The 22,218-nt window shown below is 42.1% G+C and overlaps 1 protein-coding gene across 1 annotated transcript in view; it reads right to left on the bottom strand.

The window, feature by feature from the left end:
* RUFY1 (RUN and FYVE domain containing 1) overlaps positions 1-15,046 on the bottom strand; it is a 56,961-nt gene extending 41,915 nt beyond the window's left edge. The window contains exons 1-3 of the mRNA XM_007465498.1: positions 14,773-15,046; positions 5,533-5,706; positions 4,085-4,202 (exon numbers count right to left, since the gene is read on the bottom strand). Of these exons, the coding sequence (XP_007465560.1) occupies positions 4,085-4,202; positions 5,533-5,706; positions 14,773-15,046 (566 nt within the window). The remainder of the gene's footprint in view (positions 1-4,084; positions 4,203-5,532; positions 5,707-14,772) is intronic.
* Positions 15,047-22,218: the final 7,172 nt, after the last annotated feature.

The following is a 22,218-nucleotide window of genomic DNA, read 5'->3' as shown; positions in this document are numbered from 1 at the left end:
CTGCATTTCTAATACCCAAGAGAGTATTAGAGGTACTGCTGTAATCAATATCAGCCTCAAAGGGTCAGAGGTCACCCAACTTAATCAATACAAAAGACTGGATTCCCCCCTTCTCCCTTCAATAAATGATGTAAAGCCAGAGTAAAAAAGAAAGGAAATAAAGTAGGAAAAAAAAAGATATCTGATGTTGGCATGATAGGAAAAATGGACACTGACATGTGCTACATGGTGGGAGTGCAAACTGGTACAATTCTTCTAGCAGGCAATTTAATGACAGCAGGTTCTCAAAATTCTACATCTAGTAATATAAGGAAATAATTTAGGAGGTACACAAAGACGTATGTTTGGGGGTGGTCACCACTGCACTGTTTGGATAATGAGAATTTGAAGACAACCACAAAGAGCAAAGTGGGAGGAGCTATACAAAAATGATGTGGATGACTATTATGGCAAAAGGTTTAAAATCTAATATTAAATGGGAAAAAAAGCCACAAAACAGTACGTACAGTTTAATACTTGATTTTTTTCCCCAGTTCCCCACCTCTGTACAATGTACTGCTTAGTCTAGGTTCACTTCCAAAACATTTTTATGCATATGAAAATAAATATAAATTCTATTTTTCTCTCCTGTTTACAAAAAAATCAGTATGCTATATATGCCGTTCTGCAACTTGCTTATTTCACTGAATATCTGTCATTTTGAAATTCTTTCCAGACACACGGAATTTTTCGTTCATTTTTTCATAGCTTTAGAATGTTTCAGAATTGGACTGCCCTATAATTTATTTAGCTGGTTTTTATCTAGGCTGTTTCTAATCTTCCGCTGTTACAAATAGTGCTGCAACAGGCATTTCTGTACATGTGTCATTTTCAAGTGTTAGATTTAAGAGATAAAACTCCTAGAAGTGGAATTGCTGGGTCAAAGGGTAGATGTATTGGTGGTTTTTGCAGATAGTGCCAAACTGTCTTCCATGAGAAGCAGTGCAATAATGAAGCCACTGGGGGAGGTGGAGGGGAATAAAAATAGAATCTTATTTATTTGTCTGTCCGACTATGCACTGAAAGGATCTAAAAGGATACTGACCACGATATTAATTGTAGTTTTTTTTCTGAGTAGTAAGCTAACAGAAGCGCCTTTTTTGTTTCTTAATTAAAAGTTATGTAGGGCTTCCCTGGTGGCGCGGTGGTTGACAGTCCACCTGCCGATGCAGGGGACGCGGGTTCGTGCCCCGGTCCGGGAGGATACTGCATGCCGAGGAGTGGCTAGGTCCGTGGGCCATGGCCGCTGAGCCTGCGCGTCCGGAGCCTGTGCTCCGCAACAGGAGAGGCCACAGCAGTGAGAGGCCCGCAGAACCCAACAAAAAAAAAAAAAAAAAAAAAAAAAAAGTTATGTAATAAGAAAAAAGGTTGTTTTTTCGGTTATTTTACTTTTTTTTTAGAATTTATTTATTTAATTTATTTACTTTTGGCTGTGTTGGGTCCTTGTTGCTGCGTGCGGGCTTTCTCGAGTTGCAGTGAAGGGAGGTTACTCTTCATTGTGGTGCACGTGCTTCTCATTGTGGTGGCTTCTCTTGTTGCAGAGCCTGGGCTCTAGGCGTGTGCGCTTCAGTAGTTGTGGCACACGGGCTCTAGAGCACAGGCTCAGTAGTTGTGGCACACGGGCTTTGTTGCTCCGCGGCATGTGGGATCTTCCCAGACCAGGGATCGAACCCATGTTTCCTGCATTGGCAGGTGGAGTCTTAACCACTGTGACACCAGGGAAGTCCCCAAAAAGGTTGTTTTTAATTTTCAAAAAAGAGAGAGACAAGCTTTGTCTGTTATCTGGGTTTAAGTGCCAATCTTAAGTGTAACTTATTCATTGTGTAACAGTTTGTTTAATAATAAACCATGACATGAAAACAATGAAATATTTTGGGTGATAGGCCATACTGTAAAAGATATTTTTATCTCAATTAGACAAGGACATTAAACTCTAGAGAGATTTCTCTCAGGATGCAAAGTTCGTCATGCAAGTTTCAAACCACCTTAGAGCAAATAGACTCTACCCTCAAAAAAAATTCTGGGCATAACTTCCAAAATACTGCAGAAATTTTAGAACTTTTGTTACTATTTAATGAAATAGTAAAAACACTGCAGCTCTTTATAGAGCAAAGCAGTAGCCTTTTCTCACATGGCTCCCAACAAGGCTACTCCTCCAGAGGCGTCAAGAGGAGGGAGCTACTATGTATTTCCTTTTTGGCAGACAGAGGGAGGATTTTGGTACTTAAGCTAGTTACTTGTTTAGCATCCACAGGGAACAGAAGCAGTGAGTTTAGCTGACAATAAGCTCTTTGTTAGCACAACAAGACTTCAAAAATGCCTCCTGTGCCTAAGTGGAAATAGCCTGAGTGCAGGAGGAGGGAGAGCCCTGCTCCATCCAACCAGACCACCCAGGGACACATGTCTAGTGCTGTACTCTTGAGGGAGTGAGCTTGCTGGAAGGGAATGGACAATAGGACCACATAAAGAACAAGTGAAGGGACTTCCCTGGTGGCACAGTGGTTAAGAATCTGCCTGCCAATGCACGGGACACGGGTTCGATCCCTGGTCCAGGAAGATCCCACATGCCACGGAGCAACGAAGACTGTGTGCCACAACTGCTCAGCCTGCGCTCTAGAACCCGTGAGCCACAATTACTGAAGCCTGCGTGCCTAGAGCCCGTGCTCTGCAACTAGAAGCCACTGCAGTGAGAAGCCCGCACACTGCAATGAAGACCCAATACCACCTAAAAAAAATAAAAATAATAAAAAAACAGAAGAAACAAGGCAGAAGATGTAGGAGGCTCATGAGGGGGTCACCAAATAAATATATGAAAGGTTGTCGCCTGCTAAAGGTTTTCACCTTAGGAGGTATAGGCCCAGAGGGATGAACCAGGGACAGAGACAGAAGGCTTAAGTCCTATGAATGCACAGGGCTCAGCAAAGATGGAGTTTAGTGTGATTTAGAGGGTTTAGTGTGATTTAGAGGGTTTCAGAGACCAGCAGACCTGTGTTTTATTCCTGGTTCCACCACTCTCTTGCCAAGGGACCTTGAGCAAGTTACTTAACTACTCTGAGTCTGAGTTTCCGCACTTGTAGATGGGGACACCAACAGCTCAGTTCCTAGGGATTTGTGCAGGATAAAACGAGATAATGAAATATCCTTAGCACAATGCCTGGTACATGGCAGGCCCTTAGTTAATGGTGGTGGCTATTATTATCATCTAAAAATGGAATAAGCTGGCTCTGCAGGAGAAGGTCAAACAGAGGCTGGACAGTTGAGTCCCCTGTGAAAGACTCTCCCGGGAGAACTTTTGCATTGGCCTAAGGATCTCCAGGGCCCCTTCTCAATGCAGATTCCACGATACACCTTTACATGTTCCATTCAGTTTTTTATTTTGAGCCTATACGTAGGGATCCCAAGGGCAAACCCAGATAAGACAAAGGATTCATTAGTGCCAGGCTTTCCACAAATGTGTCTTGTCCTGGAATCTAAAATCTGTTCCAAACTGTATTATTCAGAACTGCCCAGGGGTGTATCTGTCTTTTTTTTTTTTTTTTTTAACATCTTTATTGGAGTATAATGGCTTTACAATGGTGTGTTAGTTTCTGCTTTATAACAAAGTGAATCAGCTATACATATACATATATCCCCATATCTCCTCCCTCTTGCGTCTCCCTCCCACCCTCCCTATCCCACCCCTCTAGGTGGCCACAAAGCACCCAGGTGCATCTGAAGCAGCAATTCCAGGAGTGTAACAACTCTTTTTCCTCCTGTAACTGCTCTTTGGGTGACAACACCTTTTCACTATTTGACCTTGTATGACACGCAGAAATCGCTGTCCCCATTTTAAAGAAAAGGAAACTGAGGCTCGGAGAGCGGCAAATTTTCTCAAGCTTATATGGAGAATGAGCAGCAGAGCTGGGACTAAAGTCTAAGTAGAGTGTAGCTTTTGCTACAATTTGTTCTAAATTAGAAAACGCTTTATCAGCAAGGAATAGAGAAATTGATAAATACAAGGAAATTTTCTTAAAACATCAAATTGATGTAACTACTTCTCACTCACTTTAATTCTGGCAGATTTCTGACACTAGTGGCTATATCTGATGCTTCTGGACAAAGTTTCTCCACCAGCTCCAAAGGACCAAAGAAAGATTTATTTTGGCCAATAAAACTCTTCTTAACTAAAAGGGAAAACAGAAGTGTTATTCATAAGAACAGGTTGCAAAATGTCTTCAGGGTCCCACAGCCTCTCTCCCAAAAGCCAAATGAATGCTGTGGAGCTGCACTGCTTACTCCTTCTGATTCAGTACTGGGGGCTGGGAAAGGCCAGGTACCAAATGAGCTCTCCCTTCCTCTAATGAAAGGGTTTCTCTGATATACCCACGAGGCTCCTTCTTTCAAGTATTTATTGACCATGAAATAAAACAAGTGGTCAAATGATCACCTGTGAAATCCTTGCCTTTTCTCCCTCCTATGCCAAAGTCAATTCTTGATTTCAAATCATCACCACCATCCCTCATCTGAACTGCTGCAATAATCTCCTAATGGGTTTCCCTGCTCCTAATACCATCACCTCCCCACCTTTCTAATCTGTCCTCCACATAGCTGGAAGTTCTTTTACAAATGTAAGTTAGATCTTGTTTTTCCCTTGCTGAAAATCCTCTAAATACTCTTAGAATAAAATCCAGCTCCTCACCTGACCTATAAAGGCCTACCATGATCCAGCCCATCCCAACTGCCCTGACCTCACCTCCTCCTTCTCAGCATGTCTCAGTTACCTGGTGTCTTCCTGAAACCAAGGTTGGTCCCCCTCAGGACTTTGCACTTGTTTTGTTCTGTCTTTCTAGGAAGGCTCTTGCCCCAAACATTTGCAAAGTTGACTCCTCTTTTAGGTCTCAGCTCACATTTTACCTCCCCAGAAAGACCTTCGCCTCTCACCCTAGTTGAAAGGTTTTTCCCTTGATTCTCTTATCATTTAACCTATTTTGCGTCCCTGAATTTGTAGCATTTTGTAATTATGTTTGCTTCTGAGTTTGTTGTCTGTCTCCTCTTCTAGAACTGTGCTGTCCAAGGTAGTCACTAGCCACAAGTGCTACTGAAATGTAGCCAGTGCAATTGAGATGTGCTGTAAGTATAAAACACACGGTGGATCTTTAAGCCTCAGTGTAGAAAAGAATGCAAAATATCTCATTAGTAAGGTTTATACTGATTATATGTGTCAAAATGATAATATTTTGGCTATATTGGGATAAATTACTAAAAGTAATTTCATCTGTTTCTTTTCCGTTTTTTTAAACGTGTCTACTAGAACATTAGAAATTACACATGTGGCTTCCATGGCATTTCTATTGGACAGCGCTGCTCTAGAATGTCGCGTCTTGTGGGCAGGGACCTTGTTTGTCTTGTGTGCACAAGAACACCACCAGCTCCCAGAACAACGTTTGGCACTGATGATGCTGGGAAACAGCTAGCCCGAATTTTTCAAGCCCCCGACCCCGCCCTCAGGCTCACCTTTCAGCCCATGTTTGAGGCAGTGCTCCATCACTACAAAGAACTGCTGCAAGGGGGCATGGTCTGCATCCAGGCTGCGGCCCAGGCTCAGGGCGGACTGGAGCAAGACCTTGATGCTGAGTTTCATCATGTGCATCAGGTTGACACGCTCCTCCATCATCTGGCACTTGGAAGCTGGAGGACAGAAGCGGGGACAGCTTCGTTAGTGGACTGAGTGTAGCCCGGGGTGAGGAGGCTGGACGCGGAACAATGGAGGCGGTCTGCTCGGAGCGCGGACGTGCGGGTAAAATGGAGATCGCAGCCAGCCGGGCCCTGATCCCGGGAGGTCACAGCCGCATGTGGGCGGCGGGGGCCGTGGGTCAGACTCTAGAGGCCTCTCCCAGGTAGCTCAGCGCGTTGCTACGGCGACGACCCTACCAAGAGTCTCCGCGAATGGTTTCTCCCACGCCCCCATTCCATTTTTGACTAATGGAAGGGCGCAGACTCCAGTAAGCCCTGCCCCAAGCTAGAAAGCTTGCTGGGAAAGTGCTCCACCCCGTCTCGTTCCTATTGGAGGAGTCCAGCTCGAGGCCACGCCCATGGAGCTAACGGACGCCATTTTAACTTTTCCGCCAGGACGGAGGTACCGGCTTCCGGGATTGGTTGGGTTGGCCCGCACACCGGTCACAGGGCTTTCTGAGCCGTTTGTTTTGACTGATTGTGCCAGCCGGAGCCTTCTGGGAAGCATCAGTTCCTCAGTAATGGACTCAAATTTTCGTTGTTACCCATCTTTCGTCCACAATTAGTGGACAATTACGAGTTTTACACTTCCTTTGTAAGTAAAACCGTTAGAATAAAATGAACTCAGCTGCTTTTCAACTCCATTAACCTTGTCACTTTGAGTAAAAGTTTGTAGTCAATATCAGATATCCATGACAAATTCTTACCAAGGGTCATCTCAAGCCCAGGAAACTGTCACTCGAGAAATTAATAATACAGACCCCAAACTATAGCCTACTCCCGGCAGGAAAAATATCCCGGGCCAGCGCGCCCCTCTCCCCGCACCTGCGCCATCGTTCGGTCATTTAAATGGATTGGGTGGGGTGGGGTAGGGATCTTATTGTTTTAGTTTGCAGTTGTTCATTACAGATGTTAAGCAGCTTTTCATGTTTGTCTCCTAGTATTCCTTCTATGAATTGCCTGTTAAATCTTTTAACTTTCTTTGTTTGCCTTTGTTTTATTGGTCCGTATATTCTGGATATTAATCCTTTGTCTACCTGCTTTATTTCATGGGCAGTAAATAATATGGACATATAAATAGTTAAAAGAGCATATATATGTGTAGCTAAACCGAAAAGAATGATGATATGACTGTGAATTTATAATACAGGTATTAAGACTAGAGACAGCCTGGGACTGAAAATTCTAAATTCTCATCAAAACCCAAGAGGGCAGCTGCTGGGAAAGAAAAGTCGGCCTAAACCTTTCATCATGGTGTGGAAAAAGAAAAGTGGACTTTAAGTAAAGCATTTGGGTGGGAGTGGTATAATTATTTTTAAATTTTGAGAGAATCCTATGTATTACATTTATAAATTTGAAAAGTTTAATGAAATGGATGATAGGCAAAGGGAATAGAAATTGTAAAACCCCAACAAGAAGAGGGAGAAATCCTGAATAGACCAATAACCACAGAAGCAATTTGTAAAGATTTATTCAAAGAAGATACCAATCCCCAGTCTAAAAACGAAGTCTAGTGTTGTTCGAATGGGAATACGTACGTAAGGAAGTCCTGCGGAGGGCTAGGCAGGCCCAGATATTTTAAGGAAGTCGATTTCTAGATCCTCAAGTTTCACAGACACTCTTCTTCCACTCTACAGAAGAACCACAATTCATTCTTTGTCCAATATCTTGTCCTCTTTTTTAAAAAAATAAACTTATTTATTCATTTATTTAATTTTTGGCTGCATTGGGTCTTCACTGCTGCAGGCGGGTTTTCTCTAGTTGCTGAGAGTGGGGGCTACTCTGTTGCGGTGCGCAGGCTTCTCATTGCAGTGGCTTCTCTTGTTGCGGAGCATGGGCTCTAGGCACGCGGGCTTCAGTAGTTGTGGCACACGGGCTTCAGTCGTTGTGGCTCATCGGCTCTAGAGCACAGGCTCAGTAGTTGTGGTGCGTGGGCTTAGTTGCTCCACGGCATGTGGGGTCTTGCCAGACCAGGGCGCAAACCCGTGTCTCCTGCATTGGCAGGCAGATTCTTAAACACTGCACCAACAGGGAAGCCCCCATATCTTCCTCTTGATGCACTGACCTGGGGTGCAGAAAGTCTCACACACCAAATGGAGGTGAAACCTCCTTTGATGATTAATCAAGTCACACAAAACATGAAGCGCCTCCAGTCTCTCATTGCTTTGTTGAACTTAGTTAAACTCGGTCTTGGGAGAGAGGGTTGGTCTCCAGCCCTCTGCTGGGTATCCTGAATTTAGAGAGTTAAAAAAAAACTTCCCCCACAAATATGAATATATATAATTGTTTTCAGTCAGTCTCAATACTCATCCCTTGGATATGCCATTAACTTGATGGACACGTTCAATAAATTAAATGAGCCAAAGTGCAGCTCCAAGTTTTTGATGAAAATGGATTTCAAGTACATGTAAACTAACTTTTAAATAATTAAGTAATTAATTAATTTTGGCCATATGGGACTTAGTTCCCTGACTAGGGATCAAACCCGTGTCCCCTGCAGTGGAAGTGTGCAGTCCCAACCACTGGACAACCAGGGAATTCCCTAAACTCTTTTTGTCAAAAAATATTGCATTGGCAAGGTGTAATGAAATAAGCAATGTTTAGATATCCCCAACCATTTTGAGTGTTCTGAGTTAAACAAAGTGAAAGAATTATAAGGCATAATTATCATCTGATAAGTCTTGATAAAGCCTTTTTTTGGGAACTTCCCAGAGGTAGAGAAATTTCTTTAATGTGACTAAGTTGTATCCTTTTGCAAGTAAGGTGATTTTCATTTGAACAAAATGAATATTTGAACAAAAATGAACAAAATTTTGACATGAGATCAATGTGATTTGGGGCATATAACTTAGAAGGAGTTCAAAAATTGAACAACATTACTATAACAAAACTGTCCATTTCATACCTGAGTCACTTTGCTGTACAGCAGAAATTAACACGACATTGTAAATCAACTATACTTCAATAAAACTTAAAAAAATATTTGGTAGAATTTACCAATGGGAAAAAAAAAACCTGTCCATTTCTATTTCTTATTTATATGAGCCAGATTTCTCAAGGATCACATCTATAAAAAATAAAAATAAAATTGATTCTGAGTCCTATCACATTTTATAAGTAAATATATATATTCATCTACAAGTACATGCTAATGAGAAAACCAACACCAGCTCATGAAGAGAAGTAGTTCCAAGAAAAATTTATGTATAATTACTTATGAAATTATATTTATATTCCTTTAATTAACTTAGCATTACTAATAATTCTAATGGTAATTTGTTCCAGAAGAAAAAAAAATTTTTTTAATTTATTTATTTTATTTATTTATTTTTGGCTGCATTGGCTCTTTGTTGCTGAGCACAGGCTTTCTCTAGTTGTGGCGAGAGGGGGCTACTCTTCGTTGCGGTGTGTGAGCTTCTCATTGTGGTGGCTTCTCTTGTTGCAGAGCATGGGGTCTAGGCCCGCGGGCTTCAGTAGTTGTGGCTCGTGGGCTCAGTAGTTGTGGTACATGGGCTTAGTTGCTCGTGGCACGTGGGATCTTCCTGGACCAGGACTCGAACCCGTGTCCCCTGCATTGGCAGGTGGAGTCTTAACCACTGCACTACTAGGGAAGCCCAAGAAAAAATATTTTATACACTCAGCTTTAGTCACAAGAAAAGTTTATTACATTTTAATTAATTTACATATTTTTTTCTGAGATGTATGATAGGATGACCAATAAAAAAATTTAAAACATACGTAAGTGGATTGGAAATTCAAGTCCAAGGAATAAAAGGGAAAAATGTAAAAATTTCAAATATTAATTAACTTGTTATTTATTTTTAAGATGGATGGTAGTGTTATCAAATCATTAAGGTATTTATATACCACTTGATACACTTAAAAGAATGATATCATGGTTTTATTTTAAAAAGTCAATTTTACAATAAACCAGAAAATGTATTCTAAACTTTAAAATTATGATGAAGATTTTTATGTATCAACTTTAAAAGCTGAAGATTTTTTTGGGGGGGGTCATGTGAACAAAAAATGTGAAGACTAGTGCTTAAGGCAGTGGCTCCTACGATCGTTCCTGGGAACACAGCAGTGTTCTGCAACCATCTCATCCATCCCCTGGTTGGGTTAGTCACCTATTCCCATTTGAGCTCAATTTAGGGTCATGGAAAATTGGAGCTGGAAGGATCTTTAAGCTGTTTCATCTCTCAGTTTTATTAGCTTTGTGACCTTGGCTAAGCTGTTAACATCTCTAAGCTTTGTTAATAATAGTTCAACACAACACACAGAATGTCACAAAATTCCACACTTATTGAATTGCCAAGTAAATGGTCTGATCAGGGATCTCGACCTTCACTGTTGTAGAGGGGCTGGGCCTGTAACATAAAAGAGTGACCCAGTGAGAGGACAAGCTGGAGAGAATGTGCAGCCACCCTCTTGCTGGAGGAATGCTGATTAATCATATGTGCCAGATGGGAGTTTTCAGGAGAAGCTGGTGATCTGGATTTTTATGGAAAACCTGGTAATTGGCTAAAAAAATTTTAAATGCTTATAAAAGCATTTAAGTATAAACTATGCAGGATAGAAAAAAATGCAACTACTAGCCACAAACATCTCAAAGGGCTGCTCTATACCTCTGGTGTAGAGAATAAGTATTTGCTTCAGGGAGTGGATTCTACAGATTTTTTTTTTGTTTTTTGATCGGGTTCTGAATTATAGAGAATTAACTAGATTCTTTATAAATTTGAGTTTTAGTTTTGATTAGCCCTTTGGTGTCTTGAAAGATCTTATAATACAGTATGGTGTTACCCTGTACTGACAATGAAGAAAACCATTTTACACTTTCCTAATTTTCCGGAATTTTCACTTATCTCAATGGCTAACTTAAAAAGTTCAGCAATGTGAAATGAAAAAGTCATTGTACTTCATTTTGGAAGGAGCAAAAATATCACTTGTGAAGAAGTGCTCTGACACGTGGAAAAAAAATTTGCCATGGAAGACAACAGAGAAAGGCATAATACATATCACCTACCTAATGCCAAATATGTATCTAAATACTTTAAAAATTAAAGAATGACTTCTTCAGTGAGTTTTGTTATTCATCCTTTAGGACAGGGGTCCCTATCCACCGGGCCACGGACCAGTACTGGTCTGTGGCCTGTCAGGAAGTGGGCCACACAGCAGGAGGTGAGTGGCGGGTGAGCGAGCGAAGTTTCACCTGTATTTACAGCTGCTCCCCATCACTCGCATTACCACCTGAGTTCTGCTTCCTGTCAGATCAGCGGCGGCACTGGATTCTCATAGGAGCACGAGCCCTACTGTGAACTGTGTATGCGAGGGATCTAGGTTGCATGCTCCTTATGAGAATCTAATGCCTGATGATCTGAGGCAGTGATGCTAGCGCTGGGGAGTGGCTGCAAATACAGATTATCATTAGCAGAGAGGTTTGACTGCACAGAGACCATAAACAATTGCTTGCAGACTCATATCAAAACCCTATCAGTGAGTGGCAAGTGAAGACAAGCTCAGGGCTCCCACTGATTCTGCATTATCGTGAGTTGTATAATTATTTCATTGTATATTACAATGTAATAATAATAGAAACAAAGTGCCCAATAAATGTAATGTGCTTGAATCATCTCGAAACCATTCCCCCCACCAAGTCTGTGGAAAAATTGTCTTCCATGAAACTGGTCCCTGGTGCCAGAAAGCTTGGGGACCACTGCTTTAGGAGGAGGCATTACTTTAAAAAGCACGATGTAGAAACCTGTGTGTGTATACTGTGGTTTGTGTGAAAACTGTGTGTATAGAGATGAAAGCACATGTTACATGCACAGACACTCTGAAATACAGTAGGATTGGGGACAGTTTCCGGGAAGGAGGACTTATTCTACACTGAGTGTCCTTTAGTACAGTTTGATTTTTGTTTGTGTTTTACCATGTGTATTACCTTTAGAAAAAATACCAAAAAACCAAACAAGATAACTACAGAGAATGCAATCATTGTGGCAAGTTGTGCTACCAGACCCCACGTCGGATAACATTTTAAAACAAGTATTCAAAGCATTCCACATTCCACGACATTCCACAGCTTTTTCCTTAAACTTGTATCACCAAAAAAAGTTTACCTGGCAAGAGTGCTGCTCACATTCAGTCTCCGCTCCTTCACCACTCCCTCTGAATAATCTCTGTTCTCACTGCTTTTGTAAGCAGATAAGCAGATCAATGGAAAAGAGATGAAATGAGCCAGCCCTGACTGGAGTGGTGGCCGCCATCTTCTCCTGACCTGCTTTTCTGAGGCCTCTGCACAGCATGCTACCCAGGGTTCAGTTCCTTTTCCCCATCCCCACTCCTGTCCTACCTGATGGCTTCAAATCTGGGTTACTCTGAGACCAGCCACATAGCTCATCCCAGCTGTTCCCCACACTTCTGCCCTCAGTAAGCCATGTTCACAATTTTCACCAGATTTGAGTGGCAGTTATTTACTTAATATTTTCTTTAAATTGACTAATTAAAAATCCATATGTATATATTACAGCATTTTACTTATAAAATTATTTAAAGGCATCAAGGCATTGAGGTGATGTGACTAAGAGCACAGGCTGGAGAGGCAGCCTGGCTTGGTTCAAGTCCTGGCTCTGCCATTTCTAAGTAACTTTGTCAAATTACTTCTCTTTAATGCAGTTTCCCTCTTTATAAATAGGGGATGATAACGGTACCTACCACGTGGGGCAGGCTATGTGGGCGGAGGCATGAAGTCAACCTCTCCCTCCCATGGCCCTAAGTGACAGCAATTTCCTGCAGGGATGCAGTCCCTATCTGGTTGGGTGGGTGAGAGGCTGCTGCCCAGTGCCTGCCTAATGTGCTGTGGCGCTGCCAGCCCGGGGCAGGCCAGTGCATACCTGGCCCTGCCCTGAGAGTCAGACAGCATAACCCCAACCCTCCCTGCGGCAGCATTGGTCATGCAGGGTGGTCAGGGAGGGGTGGGGAGAAGCCCTAGGGCAGTTCAAGTGGACCAGAGCGGCCAAGAACCTGTCCCAGGAAGACAGTGGAAGATGGGACCACACAAAAGCCCGTCTCCAAGGCCCCCACACATACTCCTTTGTCCCATCAGACTTCACTTAATACAAATTCAAAGATAAAATTAGTAAGAATTTCTATCATGGGGCACTTCTGAGTACCTGGCCCTGCACAATCACACTGATTAAAGCCTGCATTGATTGCACATCATGAAGCCAGTTCAGCGATCACCTAGGATTATTGTGAAGATTAAATGAACTAATGTATGTACAGACCTAAGACTAATATCTGGCACCTAGGAAACACAATATAAATGCTGGGTATTATTTATAGCATTACCATAAATATAAAACAAGTATTTTTCAAATATGCATTTGTTCAACAAATATTTATTATTCTGTGCTAGGCACTGGCACATTTTATTTATCACCAAACAGCTAACATGTATTCTTTGCTTACTAAGAAGCCTCCAGAAGACCCCATGCCTTGACTCTCAGGACTGACCACCAATGGTGGGCATACAGTCAAACACCCATTGATGTGTGTAAAGGTAGTGAGCTAGTGGCAACTAGATTCCTGAGTTAAACAGGCTCCTTCATTACCTTCTAGTCCTACTTTCTATCGCCAAAGAAATATTGTTTTCTATCTCAAGTCAGATTTTAAACTTTCCTCAGTAATCTTTCTTAACCAATGAAACTGTCACAATTCACTATCCTTGTGCCAGTGCTGACTTCTACATCAAACATACATTGGACAGGATGGAATCAAGAAACCTCAAAGGCAGGGACTTCCCTGGTGGTCCAGTGGTAAAGAATCTGCCTTCCAATGCAGGGGACGCTGGTTGGATCCCTGGCTAGGGAACTAAGATCCCACATGCTGCGGGGCAACTAAGCCTGCACGCCTCAGTGAGAGAGCCCCCATGCTGCAAACCACAAAGCCCAGGCGCCCTGGAGCCTGCGCGCCACAACTAGAGAGAATCGTGTGCGCCTCAGTGAAGATCTCAAGTGCTGCAACTAAGACCTGACGCAGCCAAAAAAATAAATAAATAAAATAAATATTAAAAAAGAGTACTTGTTAAAAAAAAAAAGGAACCTCAAAGGCACACTATAATGCTTCTTAGAGAGCACTCCACAGTCTTTAGTGAACTCTGCCCCACAGCACTTTGTGTGATGAAAATGTTCTCACTGCACAATCCAATACAGTAGCCACTAGCCACGTGTAGACTACTGAGCACTTTAAATGTGGCTGTTGTGACTGAGGAACTGAATTTTTAACATTGACACATCACGTGTGGGTAGTGGCTACTGTATTGGTTGGCACAGCTCTAAATATCTGGCTTTACAGGGCTAAGTCACACTCTAAATATCATAATCATTTAATGTTTCCATTCTCACTCATTTGCTAAAACCCTGTTATAGATGACAAAGACTTAAAAGGACTATAAGAGATCATTGGGTGAACCACAAAATTCCTATTTAACAGGCTGGGAAATGTGATGACTTTTCTCCATGACACAGCTAGTTGGTTGTAGAGCTCACCTGGAACCCTCACCCCCTTAATTCCGCCTTGGTGCTTTGACTCCCCGGTGAGTCGGGATGCACCGTCAAAAACTGGAGGTGTGAGTCAGGATGGCATTTTGAGATTTAAAGCAGAGAACAGTACGGTTTCATTTCTTAAGTAAGTCCTTTAAAAATTAATAAGGACTACGTAAGCTTAAACTCGTACATTTTAAAGTATAAAGTTCACCAGTGAGAATAAGAATGCTGCGTGGGGAACACAATTAGAAGTGAAGTCGCCCCGATCTCAGGCCACCCACGCACACGTATTTATCTCGGCATGGACACACGGTATAAAGAAAATAGACGAGTAGTTAGGCGAGTTAACAGGATGTTTTTTTAACAACCTAACAGGCTGAGTCGGTTAAGCGCCCTTGCCAGCCTGGCTCCCACAGTAAAACGGCCACCCGTCCCACAGAAAGCTCGTAAGTCGCGCCCAGCCGGAGCCTACCTGCGCGCGCCACGCCGTCCGCGCCGCCGTCCGCGCCGCCCAGCCCAGCAGCCGCGCGCAGCGCGCTTCCGCAGCTCGCCGACAGGTTGCCAGTGGCCCTCCGCGCCAGGGTCAGGATGGGCGCCGACCAGCCTTCAGCCGCCGCACGCGGCTTCGCCACCCTCCGCAGTTCGCCTGGGCCCGGCAGCTGGCTCCGGTCCACGATCTCAAACTCTTCTCCCGGCTCCGGCCCCGGCTCCTGCCCCGCCCGGCACCGGTCTTCCCCGTCGGCCATCTTGGTCTTGTCACGTGGCCCCGGCAGGCAGCGGACTCGGCGTGGGCGGGCGCTTTGCCCTTGCTGTTAGTTTTTCGTGTTCGCAACGGGCTTTCCTCTTTATCGGCCACCTTTCTTTTATGTCATTTTAAAAAAGCTCGGGAAAGTGCAAATCATAAGAAGCACCTACGTTCTCATCACCTGGGAGGACTTGTTTTCGTGGAAGTTATTCTTGGGCTTTCTCCTTTTGTTGTGGTGCATCCAACCTGGCTTGGGCACAGCCCACGTGGCCGTAGTTTTTTTTTGTGACACTATTTCCTCTTTTTCATTTCATTTCATACTTTACTTCTACTTAGTGATTTTTCTGCAGCAGTTTTCAGAACAAGCCCTAAAAGAGCGGGTAACGAAACTGTGGGACAGGTGAGGCAGGAAGGCAGGACTTTTTTTTTTAATAACTAAAATCTACAATTTGGCAGGAAAGAGCACACTATGGTGGACTGGGAATCAGAAGATCCAGACTCTGCTATTAATTAGTTAAATGGTGATAATAATAAAAATAATAAAACCAATTAAATAAGGAGCACATGGCAGATAAGAATAATTGTGATGACTGTTACTCAACTATGTGGCTTGGGCCAGGCGCTCGCAGCAAGTAGAGAAAGCCTGTGCGCAGCAGTGAGGACCTAACACAGCCAAAAAATAAAAAAAAAGAATAAATTAAAAAAAAAAAGAATTAAAGTTGCAGATATTTAGAAATCAAAAAATTTTTACATTAAAATTTGGATATTGGCCTTCTCTTGAGACATAAGTCTTTTGCAACTCAGTATATTCTCTGATGGCAACAAACTGGTGGATTGGATGTTGGCTGCCCTTTTTAAAAAATTTTTTTAATTAAAAAAATTTTTTTTATCAGTGTAGTTGATTTACAATGTGTTAGTTTCAAGTGTACAACAAAGTGATTTAGTTATACATATATGTATTCTTTTTCAGATTCTTTTACAATTTAGGTTATTACAGAGTATTAAGTAGACTTCCTGGTGCTATACAGTAGGTCCTTATTGATTATCTATTTTATATATAGCATTGTGTATATATGTTAATCCCAACCTCCTAATTTATTCCCCCCCTTACCCTTTGGTAACCATACTTTTTTTTTTTTTTTTTTTTAATTTATTTTGGCTGCGTTGTGTCTTTGTTGCTGCATGTGGGCTTTCTGTAGTTGCAGCGAGTGGAGGATACTCTTCGTTGTGATGTGTGGGCTTCGCATTGCGGTGGCTTCTCTTGTTGCGGAGCACCTCTCGGCACGTGGGGCTTCAGTAGTCACAGCACGCTGGCTCAGTAGTTGTGGCTCATGGGCTTATTTGCTCCGTGGCATATGGGATTTTCCTGGCCCAGGGGTCGAACCCATGTCCCCTGCATTGGCAGGCAGAGTCTTAACCATTGCGCCACCAGGGAAGTCCCCATAAGTTTGTTTTCTGAGTCTGTGAGTCTGTTTCTATTTCGTAAATAAGTTCATTTGTATCACTTTTTTAGATTTCACATATAAGTGATATCATATGATATTTGTCTTTGTTTTACTTCAGTTAGTATGATAATCTCTAGGTCCATCCATGTTGCTGCAAATGGCATTATTTTATTTTTATGGCTGAGTAATATTCCACTGTATATATGTACCACATCTTCTTTATCCATTCATCTGTTGATGGACATTTAGGTTGCTTTTATGTTTTGGCTGTTGTAAATAGTGCTGCAATGAACATTGGGGTACATGTATCTTTTTGAAGTATGTTTTTCTCCAGGTATATGCCCAGGAGTGGGATTGCTGGATAATATGGTATTGGGTTGGCCAAAAAGTGCCTTCGGTTTTTAAGTAAAAATAAAAGACACTTTTTTCATTTTCACCAAGAACTTTATTGAACAACATATTCACCCGTTTGTTCCACTACCCTCTGCCATTTTTCAGGCAACTTCATAATTCCATCTTCCCAAAACTTTTATCTTTTTGAGCAAAGAACTGTTCCAGGTACCGTTTACAGTCTTCCAGGGAATTGAAATTTTTTCCATTAGGAGAATTTTGTAAAGACCAAAATAAATGTAAATCCGAAGGTGCAATGTCTGGTGAATACAGTGGATGGATCAGAACTTCCCAGCCAAGATGTGACAGTTTGTGCCTGGTCATCAAAGAAACGTGTGGTCTTCCATTATCCTGATGGAAGATTATGAGTTTTCTGTTGACTAATCCTGGATGCTTTTCGTCGAGTGCTGTTTTCAGTTGGTCTAATTGGGAGCAGTACTTGTTGGAATTAATCGTTTGGTTTTCCAGAAGGAGGTTATAATAGAGGACTCCCAATCCCACCATATACAAAACATCACCTTCTTTGGATGAAGACCGGCCTTTGGTGTGGTTGGTGGTCGTTTATTTCACTTGCCCCACGATCTCTTCCAATCCACATTATTGTACAGTATCCACAGCCCTTCACAATTTGTTTTAAAAAACAGAACTTTTCCATTATGTTTAAGTAGAGAATCGCATGCGGAAATATGGTCAAGAAGGTTTTTTTCGCTTAACTTCTGTGGAACCCAAACATCAAAGCGATTAACATAACCAAGCTGATGCAAATGATTTTCAGTGCTTGATCTGGATATTTTGAGTAGGTAGGCTATCTCCCGCGTGGTATAATGTTGATCTCAGTTAAATGTCTCGATTTGATCGCTATCAACTTCAACTGGTCTACCTGACCGTGGAGCATCGTCCAGTGAGAAATCTCCATCATGAAACTTCGCAAACCACTTTTGACATGTTCGATTGTTTCGAATGAAGTTAAAGACAACTAAGTGCTACTAGAGCCATCTTACAGAAAAAACTGAAAGAACATTTTGGCCAACCCAATAGCTCTATTTTTAGTTTTTTAAGGAACCTCCATACTGTTCTCCGTAGTGGCTGTACCAATTTACATTCCCACCAACAGTGTAGGAGGGGGTTCCCTTTTCTCCACACTCTCTCCAGCATTTATTGTTCATAAATGGCTGCCCTTTTAGAAGCCAGGTTCTTCTGGCATCTTGGTCTAGCTCCTTTAACTAGTTTTTATGATATGTCTGGTCCCTGGAGGCCAGTTGTTTTCTGTGGGGAGAGTGGTGTGGGGAGTGACTGAGGAATTTGTGGGCTTGCTGTTTGAATTTTCACAATGTTTGAGGGGATGCTACTAGTCTTTACTGGAATAGGGTAAACGGGGTGTTAGGTAGTCTGGAAGAACTGTCTGGATCCTTCATTACTTTCCAGTGTCGCTGGACAATCATGTAGGTGAAAAGCTTGTTTATAATGATCAGAGGCTGGAACCTAATTCCATTTTGCATAAAAACGTAAACTTTTTGGGGGGAGTAGTTTTAATATTCTGTCGGGCTAGGTTATGCTGAAGTAACAAATAACCCCCAAATCTTCGTGGTTTAACATAACAGAAGTCTTTTTCTTATCAAGATATTGAATATAGTTCGCTGTGCTATACAGTAAATCATTGTTATTTATCTGTTTTATATATGGTAGTGTGTATCTGTTAATCCCATACTCCTAATTTATCCCTCCTCCCCTGCTTCTTCTGTGGTAACCATAAGTTTGTTTTCTATGTCTGTGAGTCTGTATTTGTTTGTACATAAGTTCATTTGCACTATTTTTTAGATTCCACATATAAGTGGTATCATATAATATTTGTTTTTCTCTGTCTGACTTATGTCACTTAGTATTATAATCTCTAGGTTCATCCATGTTGCTGCAAATGGCAATATTTCACTCATTTTTATGGCTGAGTAATATTCTATTTCATATGTATATATCACATCTTCTTTACCCATTCATATGTTGATGGACACTTAGGTTGCTTCCATGACTTGGCTATTGTAAACAGTCCTGCTATGAATATGGGGTACACGTATCTTTTCAAATTAGAGTTTTTGTCTGTTCTGGATATATGCCCAGAAGAACATTTTAACAAATGCCTTCTGTGTGGTTGGACCTAGTCCTTTTCTCCTCTCTTCTCAGACTTGTTTCTCGTGTCTTGGATTTCATTGGTCTGCTGCCTCCTGCTGAGTGTGATTCCTTCCTCTGCCCATTGCCATCACTCTCACTTAAAAAAAAAATCTTTTGGAGGATTCTCAGACTCCACCTCTCAAATCAGGCCCTGCCCGTCTATGCCCAGTACCACTGCCTGAGTGGATCCTTGCCTGGTTTGTAGTCACTCTCCAGGACACCTCCTTGTGCCTTGCAGCTTTACTTCCTCCATCTGTTCTAGACACCTCAGCCAAGGACTTCCAAGACCCAGGGCTGATCCTTTCACCTTCCTGCTTTCAAATCTCCCTTTGCTTCCCTGTGGCAGGAGGCTTTGTCTTGTCTATGTGCTGCAGTTGCAGATTGCTCATTTTCTCCTTGGTGTGAACTAGAGATTGAGTTTTGCAGCATCCCAGGATGTTTGTGTGACTTGATTGAGACCAAAGTGGTAGCCGAAGAGATGGATCCTTGTGGCTTCATTGGGATTGTGAGTTGGCCTATCAGTAGGGAGCACTTTACTAATTTTGTCTCATATGTATATATTTTGTACACTTTGACTTGCATTTCATAAGCTAGGAGAGTTTCACTATCTGGACATGATTGGTACCCTGGAGCCAAGAATGTCCAATTAAGGTCAAATCATTTTTCTGAACAATACAGTATGAAGCACACACCATTGGCTATGGTCTTCTGCCATAAGTGTTTACCTACAAACAAAACAAGCTTTTAGAACAGCACTGTCTGATAGAACCCTTGGATGTAAATGTTTTAGATCTGTGCTGCTCTGTACGGTGGCCAGGAGCCACAGGTGGCCACTAAGCACTTGCAATGAAGCTCGTGTGACTGGGTTTTAGGAAACCTAGGGGAGAAAGGAAGAAGGGAGACAGCACCTGTAGTAAACAGTGAGACACTCCTAGAAGGGGAAGCATCCCCTGGGCCAGGTGGAACAGGCAACCCTGATGAGACTGGAACTACCTTCTGGAAAGACTTCTTTATGTCAGTTGGGAACATTTGAATACGGATTGCATATTAGATATTATGGAATTATTGTTAATTTTGTTCAATGTGATAATAGGTTGTGGGTATGCCCGAAAACGCCTTTATTTTTTAGAACTGATTTAGAGTATCAAGTGGTAACACCTCATGATGTCTGTAATTAACTTTAAAATACTTCAGCACAAGAAAATGTTTGGTGCAAACATGGCAAGATCTTGACAGTTTTGAAATCTAGGTAATGAGTGTAGGAGAGTTATTATGTATTCTCTCTACTTTTCTGAATGTCTGACTTTTCATAATAAAAAGTAAAGAGATATATAAAAAAGTGAGTCTATATGAAATAGAAGCCAATGTTTCATACAGACTGCAAAATCCTAGGGAGTTCCCTGGTGGTCCAGTGGTTAGGACTCAGTGCTTTCACTGCCGTGGAGCCGGGTTCAATCCCTGGTTGGGGAACTAAGATCCCGCAAGCCGCACAGTGTGGCCACAAAACAAAAGGACTGAAAAATCCTTGCAAAAGGCTTGATTGAGATTTTATTTTGAATAATGAAAACAAAAATAAGTTACCTTTATCATATATTTATCAAAATTTAGAATGTGTTTGCAACCATGTGCTATTTTTTTTTTTTTTTTTTTTTGTGGTATGCGGGCCTCTCACTGTTGCGGCCTCTCCCGTTGTGGAGCACAGGCTCCGGACGCGCAGGCTCAGCGGCCATGGCTCACGGGCCCAGCCGCTCCGCGGCATGTGGGATCTTCCCGGACCGGGGCACGAACCCGTGTCCCCTGCATCGGCAGGCGGACTCTCAACCACTGCCCCACCAGGGAAGCCCAATGTGCTATTTTTATAATGAGTAAAGAATAAGTGCTAATTTTTTTTGCACAATTTTTCTGAAGAAAATCACATTACATAGCTTTATTCATTTCACATCTGACTCACAGTGGAATCAGAAAGAGGGTCCAAAAATATTTAGGCTTCATATTTTTTCTCAAGGCCTCTTTAATCCTGCGATAGATAAACCATACCTTATTTTGGCTACCTTTTCATATTATTCGTATCTCTTTTCATGTAGCTAGTACTCAAGCTAGTTGGCCCAAAGTGGAAAAGTAATTATCCCATTCACCATGCTATCGTCCTTCTAGATATTTTTGTGGGATGTCTCATACGAAAAAACAAGCTATTTTGTAATATTATTACTCTATGTTTGAGCCCATCTAAGCTCACTCTTCCCTTTTAATATGTTCTAAATTTACTATTTTTTTTCAACCATTCTGTTTTGAAGCTCCTGCTAGATCAGCAGCATTGGTTTTCTTTTCTGCCGATCTTATGTGTCAGTGGCTTTGTGTGGGATTGGGTGGGACTTGAGCATCACTTTTGTTTATTCTGTGAAATCTTGCATCGTGTGCAGATTTACAGCTTCACTGTACAATTGATTTGCATTGTAGACATCTGACACTCAGCGAGACTGGCTCTAGCCATTTGATGCTTGGGGGTGCAGCAGGAAATGAGCTTTGAGTAGGGATGGATTTGATAAGTGGTAATATATTTTATAAGTGATAATATTAATATACTCATTAGTGAATATTTTAACATTATCAAGACTTCTGCTTCTCTGAATGGCCTTGTAACTGCAGGGACTTGGGTAAAATATACTCAGGTGATGAGTTTAGAACTGTAGAACTTGTGGTGGTGGTTGGTTATAACTGAATGGGATGTAGGTGCTGTTGCTGAGATGGTATCAAAGTATGGCAGTTGAAGGGGTAACCAACTGAAAGGAAAACTCAGTATTCCTACTCACAGTACTTCTGACACTAACTGCCCAGAGTTAGTGCAGATCCCACAGGGTAAAGGCTCAGTCCTACAGGACTGTTCCCTCAATTCAGATGCCAATCTAGGCCTCCAGTGAACTGAGTCCCCCTAAGACTGATATCATCATTAATGTACAAACTCAGGTTGTCTCTCCAGGGCAAGATGAGCTAACAGACCCCCAAGCCATGGACTACCTGGCTAGAGAATTTCAAACTGGAGACATCCTGACCCCTGAAATTACGATGAAGAAATGTCACAAGACGATGATTAATCCCAGCTTCTTTGTTCTTCCCCTTCAAAAACACCCCAACTCAAAGATCAGGTTGGAGTGGATCTCAGGCTTGTCTCCCA

This window comes from Lipotes vexillifer, unplaced genomic scaffold, assembly GCF_000442215.2.
Source record: "Lipotes vexillifer unplaced genomic scaffold, Lipotes_vexillifer_v1.1 scaffold613, whole genome shotgun sequence".
Lineage (NCBI taxonomy): Eukaryota > Metazoa > Chordata > Mammalia > Artiodactyla > Lipotidae > Lipotes > Lipotes vexillifer.
The sequence above is the reverse complement of the archived record's forward strand: the minus strand, read 5'-3'. Positions and strand labels throughout refer to the sequence as shown.